At 38.5% G+C, this 27707-nt stretch overlaps 1 protein-coding gene across 2 annotated transcripts in view; it reads right to left on the minus strand.

Moving 5' to 3' along the window:
- MAST4 (microtubule associated serine/threonine kinase family member 4) overlaps positions 1-27707 on the minus strand; it is a 272976-nt gene that overhangs the window by 211930 nt on the left and 33339 nt on the right. For both annotated transcript variants that reach the window (XM_057405475.1, XM_057405474.1), the window contains exon 2: positions 3390-3543. In XM_057405475.1, coding sequence (XP_057261458.1) covers positions 3390-3543 — 154 coding nt within the window. The remainder of the gene's footprint in view (positions 1-3389; positions 3544-27707) is intronic.

The raw sequence follows: 27707 nt of genomic DNA on the forward strand, positions 1-27707 counted from the left end.
TTCAAATACTTGTACTCTGAAGTTGTTTTATGTTTAGCCACCACCATTATTAAATATTATTTTTCATCCTCTCTTCCGCTAAGCAGTACTGCTAGCACATCACAACACAAATTATTATTAAAGTAGATTTGCTAGACCAATACCAGGCTACATTCAATAAGGTCTTTTCACTCCAAAATCAGTCTCTCTTTCTCATTGTTCCTCCTCCCATCCCTGGGGATGAAGATTAGAGAAAGCAACACTCTCACAACCATTAGATTATAGTGTCTTTTCCAGAACATAATTGCATAGTGTCTCCAGGAAGCAGTCTTCATTTTGTTTACTGGCCAAACTTTATTTAGTACCAGTGGTTCCCTAGTGATTTTCAGGGAAGCAACAGCAGATTTATTCTCAAAAACATGGATTTAGCTTTCTTCAACTCAAAAAAAAAAAAGGCATTCTTAGCTTGTCACTGGGAAAGTGTTTGCAAGATTACTTAAAACTGGGCAATTCAGGAAAAAAAAACAAAACAACTGGGTTCCACTTTCCCTGAAGCCATGTAGAATACAACTCCACTTTCCATCCTGCCTTTCCAAGTTTCCAAACCTCCTCTCCCTTGTCTTGTTTTCCCACTGGAAAGACCTTGTACATCAATGTATTTCAATTTTCTCAAATTCCTATGTAGAGAGTTTTGTAATTTATTGTAGCCAGTTCAAAGTAGCAGGTTCTCAGTAACCATAATCCTTCAGGTTTTACAAGTCTCATTCACTATATTGCAACAGTATAGATTTTATTTCTTCTCATATGTCATGCATAACATTACTCCTTATAAAGCCCAATAAACTCATTTATTTGGGATCTATTCCCAGAGATAAAAACCCTATCTATTTACCTCTATTAGTATTCAGCCCTGTAGGATTTGAGCTATTCTTTTTTATGTAAACAAATAAAATCTTTATTTTTGTTTTATCATTAATACTACTTATATTCTATGGCTCAATAATAGTGTTTTTAACAGCAAAGTCAAAGTAACATACAAAGCACAATTCACTTATTTTCTAACATTTGGAGAGAGCATCAAGCATCAGCATAGGAATACCCTGCAAATTTGTAAGCTAGTAGTCTTCTCTTGCTTTACTTACTCTCACTTAATGTAGTTGTAGGAGGTTAGCAAAGGTAACATTTTTGAACAACAAGGGTAGAGACCATACCTTAGACAATTTCTGAACTAAGCTACTGAACTGTCAAAGAATACCTTTCTGAACAATTTTCCAATTGACTGATACCCACTATTAAGCTACAACTTAATTTAAGAGTATCGAAAGCAACAAGACAAAAGGATAAAAGAAGACAGTAATCAGTGTAAAGTGATAAAAAAGTGAACTTTTCCAAATTATATTTTTTATTTTTTTACCTTATGGACCATGACTATCTTTCCAGAAATATTAAGACTCAAACAGAAAATACGGACAGGATGTGTGCGCTGACAGAACAGCTCACTCTTGAATGGAGGGCCTTCTCATCCTCCTCTCCTTTTTCTTTTTTTTTAATGATATTGTTATTGATGTAGTTCCAAACCAGAATCATGAGCCATTCTTCAGCATTTAATAAACCCCACAAAACCACAAACCAGAACACCAACTTTCAGTATGCAAAAAAAGGTATGTAAATACAAGTCTAAGGTAACACTGAAATTATTAAATTCAGATTACTGGGCATTTAAAAACAATTCTAGGAAATAGTTCTCCATCTGCAGCATTTCTTTAAAATGATTTTTTTAAGTCCCAAAAGAATATTAACAACTTTCTGCCACCACAATGACTTTGATTAATTTAATCAGTATCATGAAAGCTGTTAAGATATTTAAACTATTTTAAGATACCAAAGCCGTAGGGTATTCAGGTTCATTTAAAGTTCATTAGTCGTAAAGCAGTTTAACATCACTGCACACTACATTCCCAAATCTCGACATGAAACTGTGCACAACACATTGCAAGCAGACAAAAAGCATATCCATTTCCCCTTTATAAAGAACTCAAGCAATAACTCAAGTGTAGAGATAAAGACCAGAGACTACAGCAGCAGAGCACATTTGCTTTGTTTGGTTTTGATTACGCTGTCTCCCTCCTCTTTATCTGGAGGGCTTATATGGGAAAGTTCAATTTTTACAGACCACCACCCTACTTTAAAGTTAAAAACAATATCAAAAACCTACACCAACTCTTGATGAAATAATAAACTGTATGCTGCCAATGTTTAGTATCAGTAAGCACTAGTCTGATCTACAGTTTTTAGAGTATCAATACTCCAGATAAGCCAGAATTCACCAACATGGTTAGCGAAACCATATTATACTTCAGACTGATGTAAGTTACTTATCATTCATGAAAGCTCATACAGAGCACAAATACTTTATTGTTCCTGAAATCTTCATAATACAACTCTTGATAAAAATAAAGGCACAAGGGAAATGGCAAATCTAACCCAAGTGACACTAAAAATCACAGCAATGATTATGTGCTGATGTGACACAAGAAGTTCCTGTAGTAGTAGCTGTCTTTCCTTCAGATAAAGCACAAGACAACTTAATATCCTCTTCTTCACAGCATGTTCGTCATACTGTTAGATGCTGTGCTTTTCAGGAATATATTTAATTGCTGAATTCTAGCAAATTTAGAAATTCTTTTTCTTGAAATACAGAAATTAAGTGCTAGTTAAACTGTCCCAATGTTTTCACATTCATTTCACTAGATGCTCAAAATCAATCACTATGTATGCAGACATACAGCTCCCAGGACACAATCGTGATTCCAGCATCTGGCATTTTCCGCAGATGCTAGCATGCCAGGGAGGGCCTGAGCCCTCCTCAAACATCCTGAGACCTCTCCACATGGTTCCATGGAGAGCTTGCAAGTCTACAACTAGTGGATATCTGGTAATGCCCCTCCTCCCTTGCAAGGACTCCAGCAGATAAATGAGACCGAACTGCTTTTTTCTTTAATGAACTCAAGTCTAGAGGGACCATTTGTGCATTTCAGCACCTTGAGAAAATAAGATGTATGTGATCCCACTGATGGATGCATCTGAGCACATCTCAAACAACCAGTAAGCCTCCAAACTGAGTCAGCAAAATAAACGCCATATTCCTGAAAATTTCAGGAAACGGGTCATTTTCAGGCTTGAAATAGGTGCTTGGTCACCTATCAGCACCCCACAGAAGCAGAGCTTCAAACATGAGCTCCTTCTACTGACAATCAGGGGGCCCATGTGGAAGAGACTTTACGAAAACTCCAGTTGGAGCTCACATCTCTTCCAAAATGTTTGTCCACAAGGCAAAATGCCAGGCGTCAAGGCGCCATCAGCTCCACGGCTGCTAAACCTCCTGGTAACTTTACACACCCCAGACTCACCAGTCAGAGCTCCTCCAAGGCTTCCCCTTCTGAACTGTCTCCCATCTTCACTCAGCTGTCTCTTAAATATAGTAGACTTTCCAGGACCAGAGAAGGCCTCAGGACTGCTGGGTTTCTGAGAAGGCACAGGCGGAGGTGACAATGTGTGATCAGGCTGAAATGAAACAGAGAGGGAAAAAAAAGTGCATACGCTGTTTAAATGCTCACTTTCACTGAAAAAAAAAATAAAAAAAAATCTAAGTTACCTTTACCTAAAAATTATGGCAGCATTTGGGAAAAAAAAGTGTTTACAAATATCTTATGGTAATTAAATTGCTAACTGAAACCAAAAAATTTTGCAAGTGCCAGATCTGTGGCTGGTTCTGTAAGAAAGGCATCCTCCTCTTGTGCAGTTCACAGCACCTCCGACCACAGCCTCCTGCAAGGACAATTTTAGCAGTGGTTCCACCTCAAGGTACAACGGATCAGACTTCAGTTTACTCGACCTTTCACAAAGCTGTCTTTTTACAGCTGTGAAACCATCTGCCCCTTGGCAATTTCTCCCTAGCTTTACGCGAGCAGTCACTAGATGGCACTGTTCTATCAACGAAGCGCAAACCACTGCCCAGTCTAAAGAAGCACCAGTTTGCAAAACAAGCGTTCATTCATGCTGGCTTTGAAAAAAGCTGAAATACAGATCCTTATTCTTCAAATTCTGTTCCTGTCATCATTCCTATACAACATTTTACCTGTCTGGTTTTCACAATACATTGAATTCCTTAATATTTGATTAAATTCACAAAAAAACAAAACAAAAAGTGAGCAAATACAGCAATGGAATAGCAGGGATGCAAGTAAGCAAAGTATAAAGTTTTGCAGGCGTCCTTCTCAAACCAGTACAGTTGCACGGTGTCACCATTCTGCAAGTGACTCAAATGTTATTCTATAATATTTAAACCACAACTCCTTTCTAAATTTTTCAGGAAGCCAAGCACATCAGAGTCTTTTCAATTTTCACAGTTCATGGGCTGAAATTTATCAGCCAGGCAATCTGAGCATCACTTGCATACCTGACTGCTTCATCCTCCCTGTTCACTGAAAGGAAGGAGTCAAGGTCACCGATGAAGATGCACAGTGAAGCCAATTTTTGCTCAACAAAAAAGTTAATCCCACAGCAAAAGTACTGTTACACCCTACAAAGCACTTCAAATCCCATGTTTAGAGTTTCCTCTGTATTTAATAGTTCATGCTAGTTAGTATTTTGGGGCTTGGGTTTTTTTTAGATCAAATCTGCAGCTTATTGGAAGCGTTTGTAGACACACACTTCTAAAGCATCTAGAAACACCATGGTTTCTGAATCTGCTTCTTCAGCATATTAAGACTAATTCATGTTCATGACAAACACTGAAGTAACTGATGAACACACAGCCCATGCTTTTAGCAATTTCCTAACTTAGGAGGGCTTGGGGTCATAAATGATATTTAATTAACCATTGTTGCTATTTATCTTTCACAAACACAGGTGTATCACAAATATTTCTGTTTCCAAGCGCTAAGATACCTCACGAGTGAATTTACAAATCAGTTAAAAAGGAACTGACTCACAACAGCTTGCTTCTAATGAACATTATTTTGTGAATCTTTCACAGAAATCTATAAGAAAATAATCAAACTGCTCATTGACTGACGGATGGCAACGAATGTTCAATGCTGCATTCCAAATGATTCCAAGCATCTGACAACAACATGATCCAATCAAGGCTTTAGGTGAGTTACTGGCAAAAATTTATGTACTTTCTTAAAACAGCTTCACACTTAGAAGTAACCAACCACAGTTTTTCCTGGCATAAGCTTCATCAAAACTTCAAATACCAAAAAAAGAGGGAAAAAGTAAAAATTAAAAAAAAAATATAAAAATCAACAAATGCACTTAGCTCCCTGCACAGTAACACTTAAGTCTACACAATGGAACTATCATCTTCCAGCCCGTCACCTGACGCAACTATACCAGGAGACATTATAGGGTCTAGCACTACAAGTAACATGGAAATCTGAGAGTTAACGTTTTCATATTGACGGCCAACTCCTCCTAGTTTATGTAAACAATTACACATATATCAACAAAGTATTTCTAGAAGCTATCTGAAGTCTCACTTTTCCTTCCAAAGGGCAAAATAAGATCTATAGCATTTACAGTGTGTTATTTTAAAGAAGTCTGTACATTTTAACTGCTGCTTTAGTAAATCAAGAAGATTAGACAAGGATATACCCTTAAACAGCCTTGAGACAACTCTGGGAATGCCGTGGAAATATGAGGGAAAGGGACCGCATAAAGTAGCCACGCTTGTGAGCTATAAGTAATTTCTCAGGCTACTCTAAAAGAATAGACAGCTAGATGAACCAAATTGACCCAGACAGGTTTTCTAGCCCACATTCAGACCTTACTTCAAGAAAAAAACCTATGCAGTAGATTAAGAGGCTTTCTGTCCTCAACAGAACAGCCCTCCTTTCATGGCAAGCAGAGCATTCAAGTCTGAACAAGTGAAATCAACAGAAACATTTTATTAGGTCCTGCTTCCTTGGAATACACAGCTGATTCTGAAGAGGTGCAACATGGCACATATTCAAATCACACAAAATTGTTAAATTCAGCCAAAAATGACACTACCTACTTCTGTTAAGTGAGATTATAGCAAGATCTATTCAAACTTGTTAATACTTATTTGAAAGACCTCTTGTAAACCTGAAAGTAATGGAAGTTCAGCTTGTGTGTCAGATCAGGTACAGATTGGGCACTACTGGTCACAAGACAAGATCAAAGCAAGTATCTTGAGGAATGAGGGTAGCTGAAATTCTACCAGAGGTATTTTAATTAATTTTACTCAAGATGTTTCTACTCAGCACATCAGGTAATTGTGGCTGGGCAAATACTCTACTGGTATTTATTTCATGCTTTCTAGCTACATGGATATGTGTTCCATGTTGGATGGTATACAGTCACAACAGGAGAACCAGGGTTTGTTTGGTTGCACCTTTTGTGTGTCTGTGTGTGTGTGTGTGTGTGTGTGTGTGTGTGTGTGTGAAACTTGCTTGATATCAAATTGCAAGAAATAAAATAGCTGTATCCCTGCAGCAAGTTTCCAACAGACAGATATTCATGTTATACTTCGAGGGTTTTGGCTATTGCATGCTCTGCCTACTCTCTTACATTACTGCACTCTGAATGCAAGCACACACTTCCCTCCACACTCTTTTTAAGGAAACATAGTGACTTAAGGAGCAGTAAGGTAACAGAGGGCAGTTTTCCCCACTTGCCTATGGCATTCAGAAGTTACTTCTGAAAATCACTACTTCAAAGACCCATGACAGCTAAGACAAAGTATATGAAAGCAAGTATATTTGATAGTCCTGTATCTGCAGAACAAAGGGAGTTAAGTTAGCCATCGAGTGTATATGGGCTCCTTAGAGAGGGATTTTTAATCAGTACACATCTCACCACCAGTCTCTGCTGTTAATATTCACAAGGCATGGGTAGTTAACTTCTGTAAAAATGCTCCCTCCCCCAACATTAAATACAGAATAATTCCAACAAAGGCACTTTGAAACACATGGCAAACTCCAAGCTAAGCAGAATGTACCATTCTATAAAATTAATTTCTTCCAATCCATTTTCCATGCACTTCATAAAAAAAAACAACCCTGCCTGATTATGTTGTAGGTATGATGAATTTCTACAGAAGCACTGTAAAATTTAGGAGGTAATGGTTTTCACATAAATGCTATTCCCCACCTCCCCACCCTTACAAAAAGGGACAGTACCATTAAAGGCAAGCAGCTTAAAAATTACATAGAACAGAATAATCAAAATATCCTTATCACAGACTTTACACATAGATTTAAAGATCCTATAGTAACATGGATTGAATTTGATTGACAGTCTCCTCCTATTATGCAGGAATCAACTTGTCCTCAAACCTCCCATCCCCATATTTTGAAGCTATTCATTTTCTGTGTGAATAGAGTTTGGTGCCTTTGTCCAAAGGAAATTAAATTATTCTCACACAGTACTAGCCATGGACTCCTAACAGTTCACCTACTCAGAAAGGATTACCTTCATGTTTTTAAAAACCTCAAGCATTAAATCCAGCTGTCTACCATCATGCATTTATTCTACAGCTAGAATGAATTCTCTGCTTGGTAATTATATCATCAAGTAGACATATCAAGTACGCCAGCCCATATTAAGGACATGACAACCAGTTCAAAATAAGACCTAGCACCAGTGTGTAGAAGTACAATTTGAGCCGAGTACACAATGAGGTGCAAGGCAGCCAGAAAGAAAATAATGGATTTCAGGAGAGGAAATCCATGGTACAAGAAGGTGAATGAAGCTAAGATAACACAATCACACTGATAACACCAGGATAAGGAAAATAGGCTGAGCTGCTGAGATTTGTTGCAATAAGGACTTTATTTTTTCAATGAAAAAAAAATTGAAATGAGAACTGAACTCATCTGCTCAGCTTCACCTTTTCTTGAAACACCCACTATGGTTTTACTGTCCAAAATACTTCAACTCCAAACTCCCCTAATAGCTCCACAGGCAATATTCTTACTTGCAGCAGAAAATGGGAAAACATAGCTCAAATATTCAGTCTTAAAAATATGAACGAAGATGTACTATTAAGCATTTTCATTTCTTCCTCTTAAACACTGCACAACTTGACTCTACCACAGGTCATGTCGTATATCTACATTAAATCCGGAAGCTTCCATAAAAAGGCTGTGTGTTGTCACCCATTTTAAGCCTCCCCCAGTCAGGCACCAACCCAAAAGAGAGATAACATCCAAAATCTCTCACATACAGAGCACCGAAAGCAGAAAATATCCAGCATAGTTCTACTGCTTAGTTGTTTTCATTACTAACCATAAGTCCCAAAATAAAATTCTACTAATAAGTATGTTGTCATCAAATATGCCAAATCGCATCATACCTATCCAGATGTTAAAAAAAGTGAGAATGAAAAACATCCACTCCAGTCCTATGCGGACAAAAGTACTGGAGCCTACCTGGTAGTGAAGAGATATTCCATTGTTCTGTAGAAACTCTCATTGTTATAAAGCTAAATACTTAAGAGGAGCATGGTTTCACAAACCTAACAAACCCCTCCTGTTTCTTGCATCTCCAGATATAAACCATGCCAAAAGCAAGCATGTTTCTAAGGCCAGTTAAGACCTACCACTAGCTCAACAGCGTTTGACCCTTTGTAGCAAAGCAAACTGCTAGGAACATAAATCAATCTGTTTCTTTACATTACTTACACTGGGTTCCTCTCAGCATGCTGCCTCTCTATCTGGCTCCTTTGCAAGCATTTTAAGCACAGATGCTGAATGAAACACAATAGCCCAACAAAGCACTTCTTTTGAAGCAAACTGTACAAACTTCCTTGAACTGGGTATGAGGGAGAAGTATGTTCTTACCATTTAAATATTCTCCACAAGTCGAATTACATTTGGCACAAATACATGAGTTTTGATTAGCTGCACTGACACAGAGAGCAACACTGAGTATGATCTTATTAAAGGATAGTATTTTATTTTTCAAAAGCATCTCACAATTTGTCAAAAAAAAAAAAAAAAGGCATTTTAGCCTATTAAGAGCATAGTGCCCTTCAGTTACTCCAAATGCTTTTTGACAATTCAGTTGAACCAAATCAGATGAGAGGGGAATGCTACAGTGGGGCAGTGTAGATGCCCAAGAGGTCTGAATACCATCACAAGCAGAGTTGTAAACAGATTTCCAACAGATATCCTGCAATAATTCTCATCTGTGAGGAGCAGCTCCACTGCTTTTTGGTCACAGCAACATTAGTTTTTGAAGGACGCAGCTTGGGGGTGCAATCTGAGTAATCTGGGGATACACAGAAATCTCCATGAACATGGATCAAATCCAGCAGCTGAACAAGATCATTAGAGGCTCCAATTCAATCAGCTGATGGTAGTAATATTCTCTGTTCCTTTTGCCTACAAGCAGTATTAACCCACCTCAGTTTTGAGCAGGGTTTAGAGAACTGTGCAATTATTCTGAATATTCACAGCTCTAGAGCAGCCGTCACTTTGCCAAACAGAGAATCACAAAAAACCTAATTCTGCACAGAGATAAAAATAAACACTTCTCCAAAAACTAGCACCAGTTCAAGAAGCCAAAGATAATGAAGACAAAGACACTTTGCACATTTCTTAAACTTGGCATTGCCTTTCCACCCTCCTTCAGCTTTTGCTGGGAGACTTTGCTAGTTCCCCAGTTAAATGATATCTGTCATTCCTGTTCTAGCCATTAAGTCTTGGACTATGTCACCTTCCCCCATGACATCCAGTTTCCTCAGTGGGACATCAGTCTGTCAGCTACTACACAGACAGAACGTAAGCCAACTCCCTGTTGCAGGAAAGGGTAAGAGGCAGAAGAGATTTTGTTTACAGTCAGATTATTATTTGCTAATCATTCATACAGCAACTCTCAATTTACATATGAATGCAACCTGCAGCTGACACTGCAAATGTGCCCTTACCAAGGTAAAGAAGAGAAATGCGTTACAAAGCTCTGAAGTTCAGGAAGCATCACCTCTAACCATTTTATTAGTTTTACATCACACAAACACAATACCTAAACCTAAAGTCACTGTTCAAAATTGTCTGGTTTATTATGCTGAATATATGAATATATGTATAAGTAAACAGAATTATCAAACAAAGATCATGATACCTTTCTATATCATGTTCTTACCTATTACACCTTAGGTAGTAGAAATATTTTAAGAATTCTGTTAGGATCAATAGAGATATATCCACATTATTTTGTCGCATTTCTAGAATGGATGTGAAATGGGTAATTTTGCCTTTAAAACAGTTGTATTTTTCTTGAAAATAAATCTGACCTCTGCTCAATTATAAATAAATAAATCTCAGAGAAACATGAAGAATCAGCTACAGCTATGTAAAAAAAAAACAAAAACAAATCAAAACAAAACAAATCACCAACCCAAAACAGCTTGCATTCAACGCTTTTTCACAAACACATTTACACATGATTGCACAGAAAATGAAGCACAGACTTCACATACTGTTCTACAAGACCAAGAAGTGGCCTATAAATATGCATGCACACTGATGTCTGAGCCAATTATTACTTTACCCCAGTTAAGATTGAACAGTCTTGTTCAATATGATCAAGTCCTTGCGTTCTTGAAAGCCTCCTGTGTCCTGGCCCTGCACACTCTGATGGATGGACGGACTGCTCCCTTTCCAGGAAACAAAGGGAGCAGTATTTGTACTAAAGACACTGCTTCCAACAACTCAGTTTGCCTTAAGTCTCCTTGGACTTACCCAGCTTTAATGAACATTACGCAAAAGATTAACTAAGAGCAGGTTTTGCAGATCTCTTGTAAGGCCCTACAACAAGAGTCAAAAAACAGAACATGGTTTTAAATAGATATATGCAGGCATAGCTCAGTTCATGGTTAAAGGGGATCACATAAGTCACTTGCTGGCAGCATCAAGACTTTCTTGTTACTCTAACAGTCATACAGGAATTTTCCCAGGAATGTACATGATGTACAAAAGCCTTTGCTTCCGATAAGGGGAAAAAAAACAACAAACAAAAAAAAAAACAACCCAAATTAAAAAAAAAAAAAAAAAAACAACAAAAAACCACTTCATTTCCGACCTACAGAAAACTGCCAAGAGTAGTCAGAGCATCACATGCAGGCTGCTCGCCAGGGTGAAGCTGCACTAGGCTCAGGAGGTCAGCCCTACTAGGAAACAAGCAGAGGGACTAGACTCAACATAGCAGATTCTGTAAGGAAGCTTGTTTGATAATTTAATCCCCAAAATCTTGAAAACAGAGAGTAGGGCTCCAGGGGTCTGTCCAACCCACTCAGTCCTGCTCTAAGTGTAGCATCTAGAAAAAAGTCCCCTTTTCTGAAGAAGTACAGCTTCTCTGAGCACTGCCTGAGCATCAGGAAGCACACTCACATTTCACCTTCATTTCCACACATTTAAAAGAATTGGACAAAAGAAGATAAAAAAAAGAAAACCCACCCTTTGCTGCCCAGATGTGCAGCAGTACGTGCCATCGCTATGCAGCAGGAAGGATACTCCCTTCCGGCCCCCGTCCTGCTAGCCATCTTGGCAGGAAAAAGTGTTTCGTAGTGTTGAAATTTGCTGTAACTACTGCCACAGCTACCCACTGCAACAGACCCAGTGAATAGCTGGGAGGCAGGGAAAGCCAGCAGAAAGCTGCTCAAACACCCGCACCACCATAAGCGAGGAAACCAGGGACACAACCCACATCCCACCCCAGTGGGTGGCTGCCAGGGTCTGGGAAACACCTTTGCTGGGGAAAAGGGACAACAGCTGGAAACCTGCATGCTTGCAGCATTAAGCAATAAAAAAGCCACACATCCCCAATACCCCCCCCCCAACATTTTGCGAATGACAGGACGCTGCAGGTTTAAGGTGCACGCACTGGCACAAGCACTTCAGCAGTCATTCTCCTTCCAGCAGGCCCACTGGCAGTGAGGAGTTGTGATGCTAGACCACTGCTGTGTCCCTCCCTATGCAGGCACGACTCTGTAGGGCATGGTAGACTTCGCTCCAGAAATCACAGCTTCCTAACACAAAGCACATACTTCAGGGGTGGTGTTTTGCTTTCACTGATTCATCTACTCCCTAAGAAGGGGAAGAGACAATCAAGTTTTCAGCTGAAACACTAGGAAACAAATGTAAGTAAGTTTAAATGAAAAAAATAATTACATGACCCAAAGTAGTATTTCCTTACTTTCCGACTAAAAACAAAAAACTGACAAAAAACAACAAACAAAACAAAAAAAAAAAAGAAAAACACAAAAAACACCACTTCATTTCCAACCTACAGAAAACTGCCAAGACAAGTCTTGCATAAAGTCTCTTTTTTGGCAGATTTTTGTTCTTTAATATTGTATGACTGTATTCATTTTCTTGCTATCATATGCAGAGCTGTTAGTAACATTATCAACACTGCACTATACTCTGCTGTAGAGAAAAATATCAAAATAGCCATATTGAGTATTACTTTAGTATCTCAATGAAAGGAGAAATTAGCCACACAGCAAATGGAAAAAGAACTTTGATCTTTCTAGACACCACAGGCAGAATTTTCACCCTTAATTATTTTAATGACCCTTCTTACAGCACAAGAGAACCATGACAAATGCATGAAAATATGTATTTATACACTGTGTATGTGCAGGCATCCACATGCATACCTTACTTCAAACATTTTCAATGCTCATACACAGGTTTTTAAGAAAGATTTTTCCCGGCTCTTTAACTAGGAGGATGAAAATTTAGTAAAACTAACCTTCAAAGTCACTTTCAATTGCAAAAAAAAAAAAAAAAAAAATAAAAAATTGAAATACATAAGAAAGACCTATTCATCTTCATCAGCTGTTGACACCATCATCATTCGTCTCATGAAAAAAAATATTTCAGAGGAGAATATATATCTCTGGAAAGTGGGGGGGGGTGTTATACCATGAATACTAATGAAGTGAAAGCAGTTTAGTTCTTTATAAAATCTATTTCCATTCACATTCACCAATAAGCTCCTAGACTACCTATGAAGGTTTCATTTATTCTATCACACTGGAGGCCTCAGAAAACTAATTGTTTATTCAAGTCTATCTGCTCCATCCATGCTCAATTAGGTCTCACTTTTCCCTCAGTTACAGCGAAATTAAAAATAAAAATGCAAGGTGAAACATTCCCCATTCCACTGACCAGCTACCCATAATAAGCCACTCTGAACAACTGCCACTCCAAGCATAGTTGAGAGCTTCTTGACTGTAATGCAGTGTTTAAGGTACCTACTCAGTGACTTAAAGAATTCCTACTCATCAACTTATTCCTCTGACTAATGGAAAACACATTTGTAATGTAGCTTTCTAATAAGCACTAGCAAGCACTGTTAAGTGTAAACAGGCACTCCAGCTACAACAGTTCACAAGTATCTCAATTTTAAGAATGGGAGACATAACCCTTACACACAGTTAAGAAAAAAAAATAAATCTCCATTTTGTTATTACTTATTTAGACTATAAAAATATTAAATAATCCATTTTGCCACATAAAGCTTCAAATTCAGCATCCCCTTCCTTAGGAGTAACATACCAAAGGGAATCACTACACATTTATGCAAGGCAGGTACAAAACAAAAGAGAAAAACCCATGATGAAATGAGCTTGGAGTAAAAGGTTCTCAGCATGTAATGGAGCTGAAGTTGATCCATAAATCAATGCAAGATGAAAGCAAGATTATTTATGCGAAGGGGTTGCATTGTTAATTTACATTCTGATTTAGACAAGGAATGTTTTACTTGATCAATGTATCAGTCATGTGCATGTGTGTACTTGAGCACAAATTAGTAATAATTACCAGTAGGTGTATCTTCTTGTATTTTTTAATTAACCTTCACAAGCAGCATATACAGCTCCAGAAAATAAAGGTTTTCCCTGAGTTTGCCTTTAACATGATGCTAAGTTTTTAAATAATGCATCCTTGCCACAAGAGACCTTGCAGACAAGGGGGTTTTGATCTCTTTCTTCCCATTCAGTGCTGAGAAAGATACCACGCACAGCTATCTAACAATAGCTGCCATGAAAACCCTTTTCCTGAACTGCTTTGAAAGTGAACCAGAATAAGGCATTTCATGCCTTTATAGTTTTACCCTACATGCCTAACAGAAAATTCAGATTGGGATGCTTTTCCTGTAATCTCTTTAGCCTTGTAGCAAAACATATCAGAAGGGCATATGTATACGGGGAAGGGAGAGCACAACCCAATCTGCATTTGGCAGAGAGAGATCTGTAATTAAGAACAATAACCAAGAACCATGTTCATAATTTTAAGTGCCTCCACTGCATTTCACATCTTCTGTCAGAAGCCATTTGTCAGTCTCAGTCAATTTACCAAGGTCTATCATTACCATAAGTGTTTATTAATGCTATGTGGCTCAAGGAAGATTTTTTTATTCTGCCTGAAAACTTCAAGAAGTATTACAATTAGGAAATACCATTAAGACCGTGTGAGAATATAACCAAAAAGGCAATAAGTGACAATTTTATGTACTTCACCCCCTTTTTTTAATTATTTGTGTAATCTAAGCAAGAAACTGCCCATACATTCTAAATATCCTCATTGTAAAACCTACTATAATTAACTAGGCCTATCCTTGCTGATCTTGGTGTTTTTATCCAGGCTTTTCCAATTAAATAGGTAGCTATTTAATACAGTGACACTGATGGGTGGGAGAAGGAAAGATGCCTACTTAGATTAAAAAATGCTGTATTAAATTCCATTAGGCAGGGAAATAACACAATATATCTGAAAGAACAGACATCAGTGTATATGTGTAGAAGAGTACAAAACAGACTGGCATGTAAAAGCTGTCCAAATGAAAACAATGACTGCGCTTGTCTTTACAAACAGTTTATAGCTGCTCTGTTTTCTTCACCCTCATATAGAAAACCTAAAATTAACAGAAGATTTACTTTTATGGCTATTAGAGTTTTATTTATAGATCATATCACCTCAGAGATTTATATGCGCTTTCCTAAAAGTTCAGTATGACTTAGAATTTTCTAAATTACAAGAATTAGTTGTATACTAAGTTGTAACAGTTGATTACTTTGATATCATCATTAATCTCATAAGTAATTAAATGCAAGTTTCATTAACATGTCTAGAGTGTAAGACTTAGCAATGAAGCCCTACAATGTCTGCAACTTGGCAGTAATGTCTGAATTAGAAGGGTTTTCTCATACTATTTTGGTAAAGTAACCTGATTTCCTAAGCAACTAAATGCAATTCTAACCATTATATTTCACACTGTATTGAGTCTTATTTTGACATTTTTTGCATTTCCACTAGCGAAATGAGAATGTTGTCAAAAGCACGACAACCACTACACACACATACACACACACACACACACACCCGCCTCCATTATCAGGTTTACTAGGACTCTTTATGTCTGTAAGGCAGCATCGACTGTATGCCTTTTAACCAACTTGTAAATCAGCTTTGTGCCCTCACTTCAAGTGAGCAATATACCGTATCATTTGGTCAGTTGGGGTCAGGTGTCCTGTCTCTGCTTCCTCCCGGCTTCTCTCCTCCCTGTCAGAGCATGAGACTCACAAAGTCTTTGGCCAAACCAAAACATCATTGTTATCAGCTCTGTTCCCAGGCCGAAAGTCAAAACACTGCACTGCACCAGCTACCAAGAAGGAGAAAAATGACTGCTACTGCTGAACCCAGGATATGTATTCTAAGGGTTACACTGTCTTATTCAAAAGAATGGGACCCCACATCTTTCATAAAACAAAAAAAGTTGTCTAAGTCAATGTTGAAAACTTTAAATCACACATAGTCCTTTTAATAGGTAGATATTATGGACTACAGTAATGTTACACTGGAGGTTTGAAATACAGAAGTATTTTTAACACTTCAAAAACTGAAAACTACAGCTATTAGGAGGCAAAGATACTGCCCATTCCATGATACAGAAATCTGTCAGTTGTTTAGAATTCTGAAGTCTCTAAAAGGCATAACACAGATTTGAAAATGGACTTTTTTATTTAAAAGTATTCAAACCACTGTAAGGGATCAGAAGGCTAAAAATAATGGCATTCAGAGTCAAAGTTGTCTGGAAATAAACCATTTTCTATTCAAATAGTTGATGTGCTGACATAAACCATACGTCATACACACAAAAAAGGCCCAAAACAGCTTCTTTCAGGCTTTCTCGAGTATAGGGAGGAGAAGCAGTTCGGAAGTTTCTAAGATGAAATCAGAGACTATTTCATCTACATATACAAATAGCATCTTCTTTGGATATATCTGTATCACCTACAGTACAGCTTCACTTCATTTTAGTTGCTTTTTTTTATTCTGATAAGTAGCAGACTCTAATCCAGGAAACCATATCCGGAATTGCAAATAAAACAGTCTTGCTAAGATATAGTAACAAGAGTCCACAAGGAAAAGCATGCACTGCTAAAAGCTTTGAAATTTATGATTTGTGTGACTAAGTACCACTGTGGGAGTTAACCTAGTTTTCTACTGATGTTCAACTGCTCTAGTAACAGGATATTTTTAATACTGAATGTAAAAGTTATTAAATAAAACTATTCCACAAAAAGGAAAACATTGCATTATCTAAAGCCAAAATCCAGGTTTAACCCCCAAGAAAAACTCTGCAGTATTGAGGTCAGTGTATCCCTCCAGAAACCTACTCTTCACTTGGATCAAGAGTATTTAAACTTGCTCTTTCAGAGAACAAAGCAGCAAGGCTAGTAACAAGGAAATTCAAGCTCTAGTTTTGTCATTTCGTTACTGGAGCAGTATTTATTAAAAAAAAAAAAAAAACAACCGAAACCACACACCAACACAACCCACCAAGGGGGGCGTTTCCAGCATATTTTCAAAAACTTATCTGCTGATTTTTCTCTAGAAATCATTCATTTTTTTCAGAAAGCACATTCCCAGCAAAGGAGGACACACTTTTAAAGGTTTTTCCTTCAATACTCAACATTCATGAACTTACTTTCCCAGTCAACCACAGCAGTCCAGAAGAGTAAAAATGGCAAACAGGGTCCTCTCCTGGGACACAGAGAGAGACAGTAGCTGTGACGATTCTCCAGAATTGCTTGTTTCACTAACAGAGATGCACTCCCCTCTTGGAGTTTAGAATAAATATACAGCAAAAGTTGAAAAGGACAACCAGAGCAACCTGGATACACAAATTGTTTTCCTAGTTACCTTGTCTTTATTTGCAGAGAACTTCAGAAAGTGATTGGTAATTGTCAGCCCCAGTAAATAGCATACAGCCAATAGAGCAAATAACTTTGAATCTCAAAGCTACCCCACAATTATTACTTCAGTAATTCACTAAGCCTCCTCTGGCTAAGACTTAAATGTTCCCTTACTTACATACACTAGTTAGTGGTTTCCAAGATAATGCCCATTTGGGGAAAAAAAACCCTATTTTATATGTTAAAAAAATAACGTTTGAGTATGTAATTTCAATAGAATAAATATTTGGCAGGGTTTAACTTTACAAATTGTTTTTCCTGAAGACTACTGGCATGTAGTCGATCAACAGCATACCCTGCTGAAGTTGCAGGGAGCAACTCCATGTAACGTTTCTGCAGCACATTTCTCCCCAGGAAGGAACCAATCCCAAACACTTCGACACCCCTTTAATAAAGCCCAAGTGTCCCATAAACCATGGAATACAGATTTCAGTTAGGGATCTACTCATATGGACTACCGCCTCCACAGCACTTAGTGCTCCTGCCCATCCAGGGAATACAGCATCCAGAATTCTTTCCTATAACAACTGCACACTAGACTGCCCAAGGACAATAAACTGAGCAACCTTGGCAAGCTTTTCCAACAAAGAAAATGCAGTTTGCATGCATGCTCTCATTTCACAAAATCATATAGGAACTAGTGTAACTAACAGATCTATTTATTAAGAAATATAACCACACTCAATTGTCCTTTACATTTAGGCAGGCAGCCTACATTCCCAAAGCCACAGTCTTCCCAATAATACTACTGCTGCATCTTTTTTTTGCAGATGCAAAGAAAGGTGTAGAACTGTATGCAAGTGTCAAGACTCAGAGTGCCACAGGACATTTATTCATGCCCCATACTGTCAACTGAACACTCTTTCCTACAGCTTCTTGTTTCACAGTGCCGGCATACTAGGAGGTCACGCAAGAATAACATGAAACAATGGGCTCTCCAGGAGTGACTGGTGAAGAAGGAGAAAGAACATAAATCTCTTCCAGGCTACTCCCATGCTGTAGTTGCAAACACACATTATAGCCTCATTAAGAAACAACAGCACTGTCAGAAATCCTGACTCAACAGCAAGCCAAAACTAACACAAGTATTTCCTCTGTAACAGCATTTCATAAAAATAGTAACCTTCAGAAGTTTCTAACACCTTAGCTCAGGCTCCTGGTTCAGAGTCCCCATATTTATACCTTCCCCAAAATGGGAGGGAGGGAAGAAGGAGAACAGGTGCCTGAAGGGAAGAAGTAATGACAAGAAGGAAAAAGCAATTCCGCCCCTATCAGCCTGCTTGACTTGAGCCCGTTCATCTTCCATTTATCCTCAGGCAGCCCCGCTTCTGTCAGGACCCTCTATTGCATCCAAGCTCTTTGGCACATGTCTTCATAAGTACCCGTGGTGCTTCCATGCATGATGCTATTTTCTGTGACTACAGAAATTAAATTAATTTACTGGAAGTGGTCTAAGAAAGGGAACAGCCTGAGGCCAGTGTTAGGCAAAGAAGAACCAGGAATGAAGCAATGCAAACCTCAATGTTTCGATTTTTTTTCCACTTTCACCTTACCATTTGAGTCTTCACTATTCTCCAGTCTGTACTGCAGATACGCTTCTCTTTACTGCTGTCGTAAGATGACTTGGCATTGTCGGGTGTTCTACCTCCAGAACAATGACTTCAGGGTATGCAGTTCCTGATGCACAGAGTGTAAACCACTTATAATGAAGCACAAAATAGAAATCTGATGTCAGATTTCTTTTCCATTCTGCTCATTTAGTTGAAGTTATAGAAATATTCAGGAACAGACTGCTGAAAGATAGCCTGAGATGTTCAACATGAAACACAGTGAACCTGCAGTCCCTGCCAGCCAGCAGATGGATGCGTGTCTTCACAGCAGCAGTCAAGTGGAGTTTACATAACTACTGAAAAAATAGTCCTCTAAGTCAGCATATGGTCCAGTCAGAAAAACAATCATCTGTTGAGATGAAATGTTGGCAAAAAATCTCAAAGTGCCTGATCACCAGTGTATGCATTAAACTCAGCATTGCAACCTTTGCTGAATCACAAGCTTGAGAATCCTGAGATTGCCTCAGCTGACAGTTATCCTCTGCCTGATTCATCTCAAAGACAACTGCTCAAACAGCAGCATGCTCTTCCAGTTGCATCCGCCTTGCAAAGCCATCTGACTCCAGAGAAGGGAAGCATAACAGCTTCTCCAGATAAGACAAAAGAGTTAAGAAAAATAGCAGACTGACCACAAGTGACATTTTACTAGTTGCTCAGCCTGTACATGTTCACCAAGTCACTTAACAGCTGACCACGACTGAGGTTATTGGAGAAAGGCAGACCCCTTGCTCCCTTCTAATTCTCTGAGAGCTGAGCAGGAAAACCAAGCCCAGACAGTACACTGACTGGACAGCTACACCCCCAAAAATGTAAAGACTTGAATGAAAGAAACAAAAGGTAAAATGCTCAACCTATCCAGTCACTTCCTCCTCTCATTTCAAGCCAACATTTAACTTCAGGAAAAATCTACACTACACTCCTTGTCTAAAATCCAGATCAAGTACATTCTCATCCCCAAGCTCTGCACGGCGTTACTCTGCATGACGTTACTCTGCACAATTGGATCTTTGTGGCACCTATCCACATCCCTCCCAGAGAAAAAGTAGGTGCTGCCAGCAGAAGGGCATGTTCATATTGCTGTCAGGTTCTACATCAGCATCAGAGATCTCACTAAAAGTCTTCAGAAGACTGCATCAGGGAAAGCCAGAGGTTAGGATAAGAGAAAGATCATACTTAAGGGTATTATTAAAAGAAATGTGGGGTTTTGGTACCCTTGAGATTATGAAAAGAAGATCCGTAAAATTCACCAAGTCAACATACCTTGAAGGTATTTCCCTTCTTCCTTTCTTTGCTTAAGTCCTAAATCCAACTCAAAAGAAACTTCAGGTAAAAGTTTGCAAGGTACTGGAGAAACAATTTATAAACTTAATATTCTTACATGTGTTTTGCTCCCGCCTTCCAACCATAACTCACGTGTGTGAGGGTTCCTCTGAAGCTTCTCTACAGGTACAAAGGAAGAGGAACCACTTCCCTTCCACACTAACTGAAGACATCGTGGCATTAGACAACACATTTTGGAGTCAGTCTTCCTGTTAGGTTCACATTAGCTCCAAAACCACAACATTCAGGGCTTCATTCATTAACAAATAGCTCACCTAGCAATTTTAGATTTATGTCAGGCACACAAAAGTACAAACTTCTGGACAGAACAAGCTATACTGTTAGGGACACCACAAAGTCCAGTAGATTTCAGGAGTTTTTGTAACTTCACATTACAGTCAACAAAAGAAAAATTATAATGATCAAGTCTGCTGGTCTAGTAGCATGACCTTGTATTAGTTTCACTATCACACAAGCTTAAGCAGTGCCAATGGTTTATCCGTATGTATTCCGAAATCAGAAACAAATGTTAGCTAGCATATGAGCATGGAACAAGTTACAGTAGGTAAGCCACAGCACAAACATAGAAAACTGAAAACCAGTATGCTATCTTGTATTTATAAAGTGCAAATATCAAAATGTTACAGATAATTGGAAATACTAAGACCCAAATTTTCCTTGCAATTATTTGACCACTTGTTTACAGTCTTGAAGCATTAGATTTATGCATCACAGTCAAACCTTTATGGGGAGGGTTTCCATGGCTCCCTCTTTGAATTACCAAAACCAAATTCCCTAATTGTTCCTATGCTACCTTTAATAGCAGCTTCTTTAAAAGATAAAGCAAAGATAAAGCAAGTTAAGCTCTCTTTTACTAAAAACTGCAAGCTCTTTTATGAGTCAGGCCTAAGCTGATTACTTTCCAGGTGAATCAGAAAGTCACCTGCTCACAAATCTTAGAGATGAAAGCTCACATTCTGCAGATGACACACAGCTCCCAGAATTTGTATTTAAAAGCCTGTATTTCAGAATATTTAACAAAGTGCCCAGACTGCTCTCAGAACAAGCCATTAAACCATCAGTATCTCAAAACACCATTACCCAGTTATTATTAGGACCTTCAATGGCAGAACAGAGAAAGTTCTTCCCACATTTTCCCATTTCTCTTCAGGCAGATTTGGTTAAAAATTAGACAAGCAGGTATCTAGGAATCATATGCCAGGACCTCATGCCAACATTCTTGGACAACAGGTTCTCTGAAAATGCATGAACTTAGAACAAGAGTTACTGGCTTAGACAGCATTGCTGGGGTTACAATGTTTGATTTATGACTTATAATAGTGACTCCTTCTGTGAGCTTCTGCATTAACAGCCCTCATACTGAATTGATGTAGGCCCACTGGGCAGGGCAAGCCCCTGCAGAGGTATAGAGAATCAAAGAGGGGGAAAAAAAAAACAACCCGAAACGTTCCTTACAAGAAAAGAGGCTGGAATACTTCAGACAAAAGAAAAAAATCAAGTGGAAAGTGAAAAAGATCAGACTATGACTTTCATACACAGAATTTTCTTCCATCCCCCCAAAACCCCATCCATCTATGCTGCAAAGAGCTGTCAGTCTTTGGCCATCATTAAAAATCTGAATTTAGCCCTTCAAAGCTGTAAGACCTAATGCACAGAACCTGAAAGGCATAAGGTGAAAGGATTCTGGTATGCATCTAAACACTTTCAAATAAAACTTAAAACTCAAAATCCAACTGACACTGAATCCTCAAATAAAGAAAAAACCCCACATTACTTCCAGAATGATGAAGATAACCTTTTATTCAAGAGATTATACTCTGAAGTCTTACACTGAATGATGGAAGTGAGATTGGCACAGAAATTCTTATTCTGAAGTCTTCAAACAAGAACCCATACTATACCTGTTGACGTACAGCATAAAGCAGAATAACACTCAGCACGGAAGCATCATAAAACATTTCTCATCTACTTTAATCAGTATTTAGTTATTTCAGATCAAAGTCAAAAGTAGGAACACAGCCCCTGGAAGCAGCTAATCTGCATACACACTAAAGAAATATAATAATTTATATAATAAGCCCCCCCCCCCCCCCCCCCCCGATGGCCCAGATTTGTGCATGAGGTTCAAGCACTTCCAGCACATTTTTACCATTACATCATTGTTTGGAGTTTCAATCATGGAAACAGTGAAGTTATTCATTATTTGAAGACATGGCCACACTTGCAAATTAATCCAGTCAAATCACCCATTACCTACTCTTTCATAGGTGTATCCTGGGTAAAAACAGACGTTCATCAAGCATACAAAAAATATGAAGGCTGCTGCTTTTTTTTCTTTTTTCCTTTTTTTTTTTTCTGATAATAAGGGTGAGGTGGGGCAGAGAGGTTCTCAATTATATATGCATACACCTCAAACACATACTGAGCAAGTATGGGTTAAGAGGAAGAAAAAAATAAAGAATAGAAAACACAAGTCACACCTCTGCAGATCACATAAGACAATGAATCACAGAGAGCGAGCAAGTTTCAAATCACAATTGAAGCTAATGTGCATCTAGGGGATACATTTTGCCTTGCATTTGCCATTCCGTAACATTATGGATTTATAAAAGCAGAGCCTCAGAAAGAAAGATCAATGTACAACAGTTCTCTTTGATCTCTTGGTTTACTTACTTCTGCAAGTGAGATCAGATTTAAAAAGCCACAGGAATATACCACTTTGAAGTTTTTTAACTTTTCATTAACTGGAACAGTGATACACGATTACAAGACAAATTCAGACGGTACAACTTACTTTATTTTTGCAGACTTAAGCTTCTTGCACAAGTAGTAGGAAATCCAGTGCTTAATTCAATTTGCAGGTACGTGATTTGTCAGAAATATGGGAGTCATGGGAAAGAAAAGGATACTTCAAGAGAAATGACCTATTTTGCTCTGGAATGATTAGTGTGGCATCCCCTCTCAAATTCCAAGAAAAGCCACTAGGAGATAATATCTATTTTCCTTTTCATGTTTATTCAGCTGGCAAGCATGACCCTGAGCACTGACCAAATTAGTAAGGTCCGTTTACCCCTTCTCAAACAAATTGAGACTAGCTAATGATGACAGGAAAGGAAGACTGAACTCTTTGCTCTGAATAAAATTGTTGGCTTTTGATCTTGGCATTCTTTAATGTCCTTAAAATGACAACTAAGCATAAATACAGTGAAGTGCCTAAAGCTAACACATGCATGGCTCTTTTTTTTAAAAAAGTTAACCTGGAAGTAGATCTACTACTTTACAGATAATATGCTGTAAAATCAGGCTACTGAATGGAAAATATAAATTTAGGTAAATTGATTTTTTGAATATTTATATAGAAAGATTTAAACTGTAACTCAGCCAAAACATGGGGGGTGGGGGGGGGGGTGTGTGCTTATAAAGCTGCCCTTTTTGTTTACTACTTTTGGGGCAATATATATATGATTTATTTCTACTTAAGATTTCATCATAGTATCTAGAAGGCAAGATGGTAGAGAAAGCTAGAGATTGAAAAATAGTAAATATACACTAGCTAAAAAAGTTTCCCTACAAACAGAGATACAAAAATGTCACTGGATGACAAGTCTGAACAGGAAGTTACTCTTTATTTTTCCTTTTTTGGGAGAAATCCTGGTAATCAGAAGAGTAAAGAAGAACAAAAAATATTCTTATTTAAAAAACTTTTTTTTTTTAAATAAATAAATAGTTCTGGGTTCTGGTGTTGAACTATTTTGTCTTGTGTGCATAAACTGCGGGGGGAGGGGGAGGAACCCACCGAAGGAACAGATATCTTGGTTTGGTAATCATAGAAAGGAAAAAAATTAAAAAATCCACATACCATAGTAATATTCTTGTCAGATTTGCTTACAAGAACAAATCGGTACACTATGAAAGATAAAACTGCAATAGCAACCCTGACAGGACTGGGGACACTACCGTTAACTAGGGGAGTATGAAACCACTACGAACACCTACCAAGAAATAGCTCTACAACAGCAGACAAATTATTATAAAGTTGTCTTTGCCTATTTATACTCAATTTCTATTTCTGCCCACATGATCAATCCACATAGAAGCTTACCAAATATGATCAGAGATTTCCATTTTATCATCTGGACACCCACACAGATGCTAGGGAAAAGAAAGAGACTTCACCATTTTCTCACAAACTGCTCACTTCTTCGTTACCCAAATTGAGTAAATTCCTTTCTTCCCCCAGATAAAAGCTTATTGTTCATAAAATTAGTCTTCTCCATGAAGTAGCTGGATCTGAAGTAACAGAGCCTCCTAAGAAGGAACAAGGAGATGAAGTTCTAAAACAACCTTCTAGACAAACACTGTTGACTCACACAAGGGAATCTTGAAACGAAAGCACCATCTCATCGAAGAGAGAACTTTCTTGATCAAAAGACAGCCAAACCCTAGGCCAATCCAGCGCTTAACTGGGGAGGTATCAAACTGCAAAGGAGCAGTAACTGAATTCTGGCTATTCCTGAAATTCTCAGAAAAATACTCAAAGCCAAAAGGGATACCTGGAGCAGCAAATGACAGAAGGTACTCTTCCACACAGTGCTACCAAAAGGAATTACAACAGCTGGCAAACAGCTTCTGTCAATCATCTCCACCACCTACTGCCCAAAGAAAGAAAAGAGGGAATGAGACCAAAAGGTCACTGCACAGAAGGAACTCAATACATTGTCCCAGGGTTTGCACTCCAGGGACAGAGTTAGGGGCCTGAAGCCAGCACAGGAACGTAGACGGATTCAGGTTGGAGATGCAGTCGCCGCAGTTCTCCCACTTGCCAAAGACGCTACTGACAAGGCACGTGACAATCTTCAGTCACAACAGACATTTTTTCCCAGCATGAGGTCACAAGTCACAAGCCACATAATACAACACAAAGGGATAACAAGAAACTTTTTGTTTAGACAGCAGTTACTTTAAAAATCAACTAAAAAAACCCCATGCAGCTCCCCATCCCCTCTCATTTCCCAGAGAGCAGCCATACAGAGAGCATCAGTATAGAGTATGTCTTCTCTAGCATCTATGAGAAGAAACAGAGGTTATAAATGCTACTAAGGAAATAGCTTCAAGACAATTTTGTGAGAGAAGAAAGCTCATTTTAAACTATCACAACACTTTCTGCAGGCCAGGCTGAAAAGGTGAGCAGCAAACACGGAAGGTATCAGAGACCTTGCTCTTCAGTGAAAGCAGAAATACTCACCCTGGTAGCACCTCTCCTAGAGGCAGCACAGGGAATCCAGCTAAACGGGTACCACGCAGCAGGAGGGTCAGTCCCAGTGAAAACACACAGGTGGTGCCAAATCAGAATCCACAATGAGTTGTGTTAAATAGGTTTGTGTAGTAACCCTGAAAACACAACCCTGCTTTACAAAGTCCCAATACAGGGCAAGCCTTCATGCACTCACTGCAACCCACAAGTGGCAGTGCATGCAGAAGGGCACATCCAGTTTTGCTCACAGTGCACTGCCTTTCCTATGTTCTGACCATTTATTCAAACGGTTGGTTGATTTTCAAACACCTACATCAATAACAAACACGACTGCAATTACATCTAAGTTTTAAGTGACAGCCACAAAGAACGTAATTAGGTCTTCTTTACATGTACTTAGATGTTTCAGTTTTCTAAATTCTCTATACCACAATTATAAGTATCTTTTGGACAAAGTTCATTTTCTTCCCAGTTTCAGAAGAGAAACATTTACCATTAGGCTTTAAAATGCACTGGTTTACTATTGTATAGTAAGAGTCAATTAATATAATTCATTACATATGATGGCTGTATTACTTTAAAGAAATTATTTACATTTTCTGAATGGTAATGAGGTATTACAGGTCAGGATATCAGATGTCCTTGTGTATTGTGAGGACTGTCCTACTTTAGTTATGAACTCTATTACAAAACACCATCTTTTCCTGCCCCACCTTTAGAAAAGCAGAAAGTGGGCAAGGGGATGACCAAAACCTTTCTGCATGGATTATTTCTTTGTCCCAGCTCTGCCCTCTTCCTATCACCCATAAGAAAACCTATGTTTCCTGTCTGTGTCAAGGAAATGTGGAAGCAACATGGCTGATGTAGCACGAAGACAGCAGAGCAATGGCAACAGCAGGAAAACAGAAAATGACAATGACAAAAAAAATACACTAGGCCAGAAGGTACTTTCTTCGGGTACTAGAAGGAGGGTCATCCTGCCCAGCCTCCTGCTTCCATGATCTCCATCACTCAACGATGGCTCAGAAAAGGCAGCTCTCAAAGATTCCTCTTAAAATTGATTCATAACTAAAACTCCCTGTCACATTTCCCAGCTTGCACAATCGTGCATGTGAACAGCACCTCAAGCAGAGAAATTTTTAAGCTGCTGCAAACCATTTCCCCAAGGGTAACTTCTCAGGAGTGCAGTGGGGACACTACTCCGGCCTTTACTAACTGACTTCACAGGGCTCTCAGGAGCACTGACGAACTCCTCTTTGTCCACAGAGCTGCCACAGATCCCACTTCATAGGGAACAATGTTCAGGACACAGACTTGGGCTGATTTCAGATAAATCCTGTAAAGTTTGAAGGTGACCAGGAAACTGCAACATGATGAATACAGATACCACAGAGAAGCACCTTCCCAGGAAGGCTCCCTCATTTCTGTTTACGGGGATAGTTTTAGACCTTGAAGTAGTTCTTCTAAACACAAACTTACAACAAATTGGAAGTAACCCCTAAAAAATGTCAACATTTATCTCATGTCAGAAACTGAAAGCACACCTTTTTCATGACTGCTGATTATTAACTTCGTACCCATTTGGCTTTTAAAACAGCTATGGCAATGTTTTAAGTCACTCAGCTCTTATGGCAGGCTTCTGTAAACCAAGTGGTAGTTGCAGTAACCTCAGCTTTTTCTTTAAGGGCTCAGAGGAGGAGGAAGGAGGAATAAAGAAACACAAAAAGCAAGGGTCACTGTGTCAGTAGGAAAAAAACTCCTAATTTGATCAAAAACACACTAAAAGCTACCATGACCTTCCACCTAAAGGCTTTTTAAACTCTCTGGTTACTCAAATACCATCTGCTTGTAAACAAGGTGTTTCAGGCTAATAAGGAATCTTACTTTATGAAGTCAGCTAGTGACCCACTGCATACATCTCAGTAATGTGTTTATCTTACAGCACTGAAATGCAGAATATAAGTGGTAAGAAAAAATAATTTTTTAGGTCACCAGTGTGCCCGCACTGAATCATTAAGACTTGGAAAAGACTTTGCAAGCTCCCTCTTACTCACTAATGCAGTGAAAATTAAGCAAAGCTGGTACAAAGATAAGACAGACTACATTCAATAATTTCAGTTTTCTTCTTTCAAGCAGTATTTTTCTCCATAAAGACAATCATCAACAATCATGTTTAATGACAGCTAATTTGTGTTATTTGAAGACACATAACTAATTTCTAAATAAA

Source organism: Pezoporus wallicus, unplaced genomic scaffold (genome assembly GCF_028554395.1).
Source record: "Pezoporus wallicus isolate ANWC-B61680 ecotype Strahan unplaced genomic scaffold, APGP_CSIRO_Pwel_v1 scaffold_2696, whole genome shotgun sequence".
Taxonomy (NCBI): domain Eukaryota; kingdom Metazoa; phylum Chordata; class Aves; order Psittaciformes; family Psittacidae; genus Pezoporus; species Pezoporus wallicus.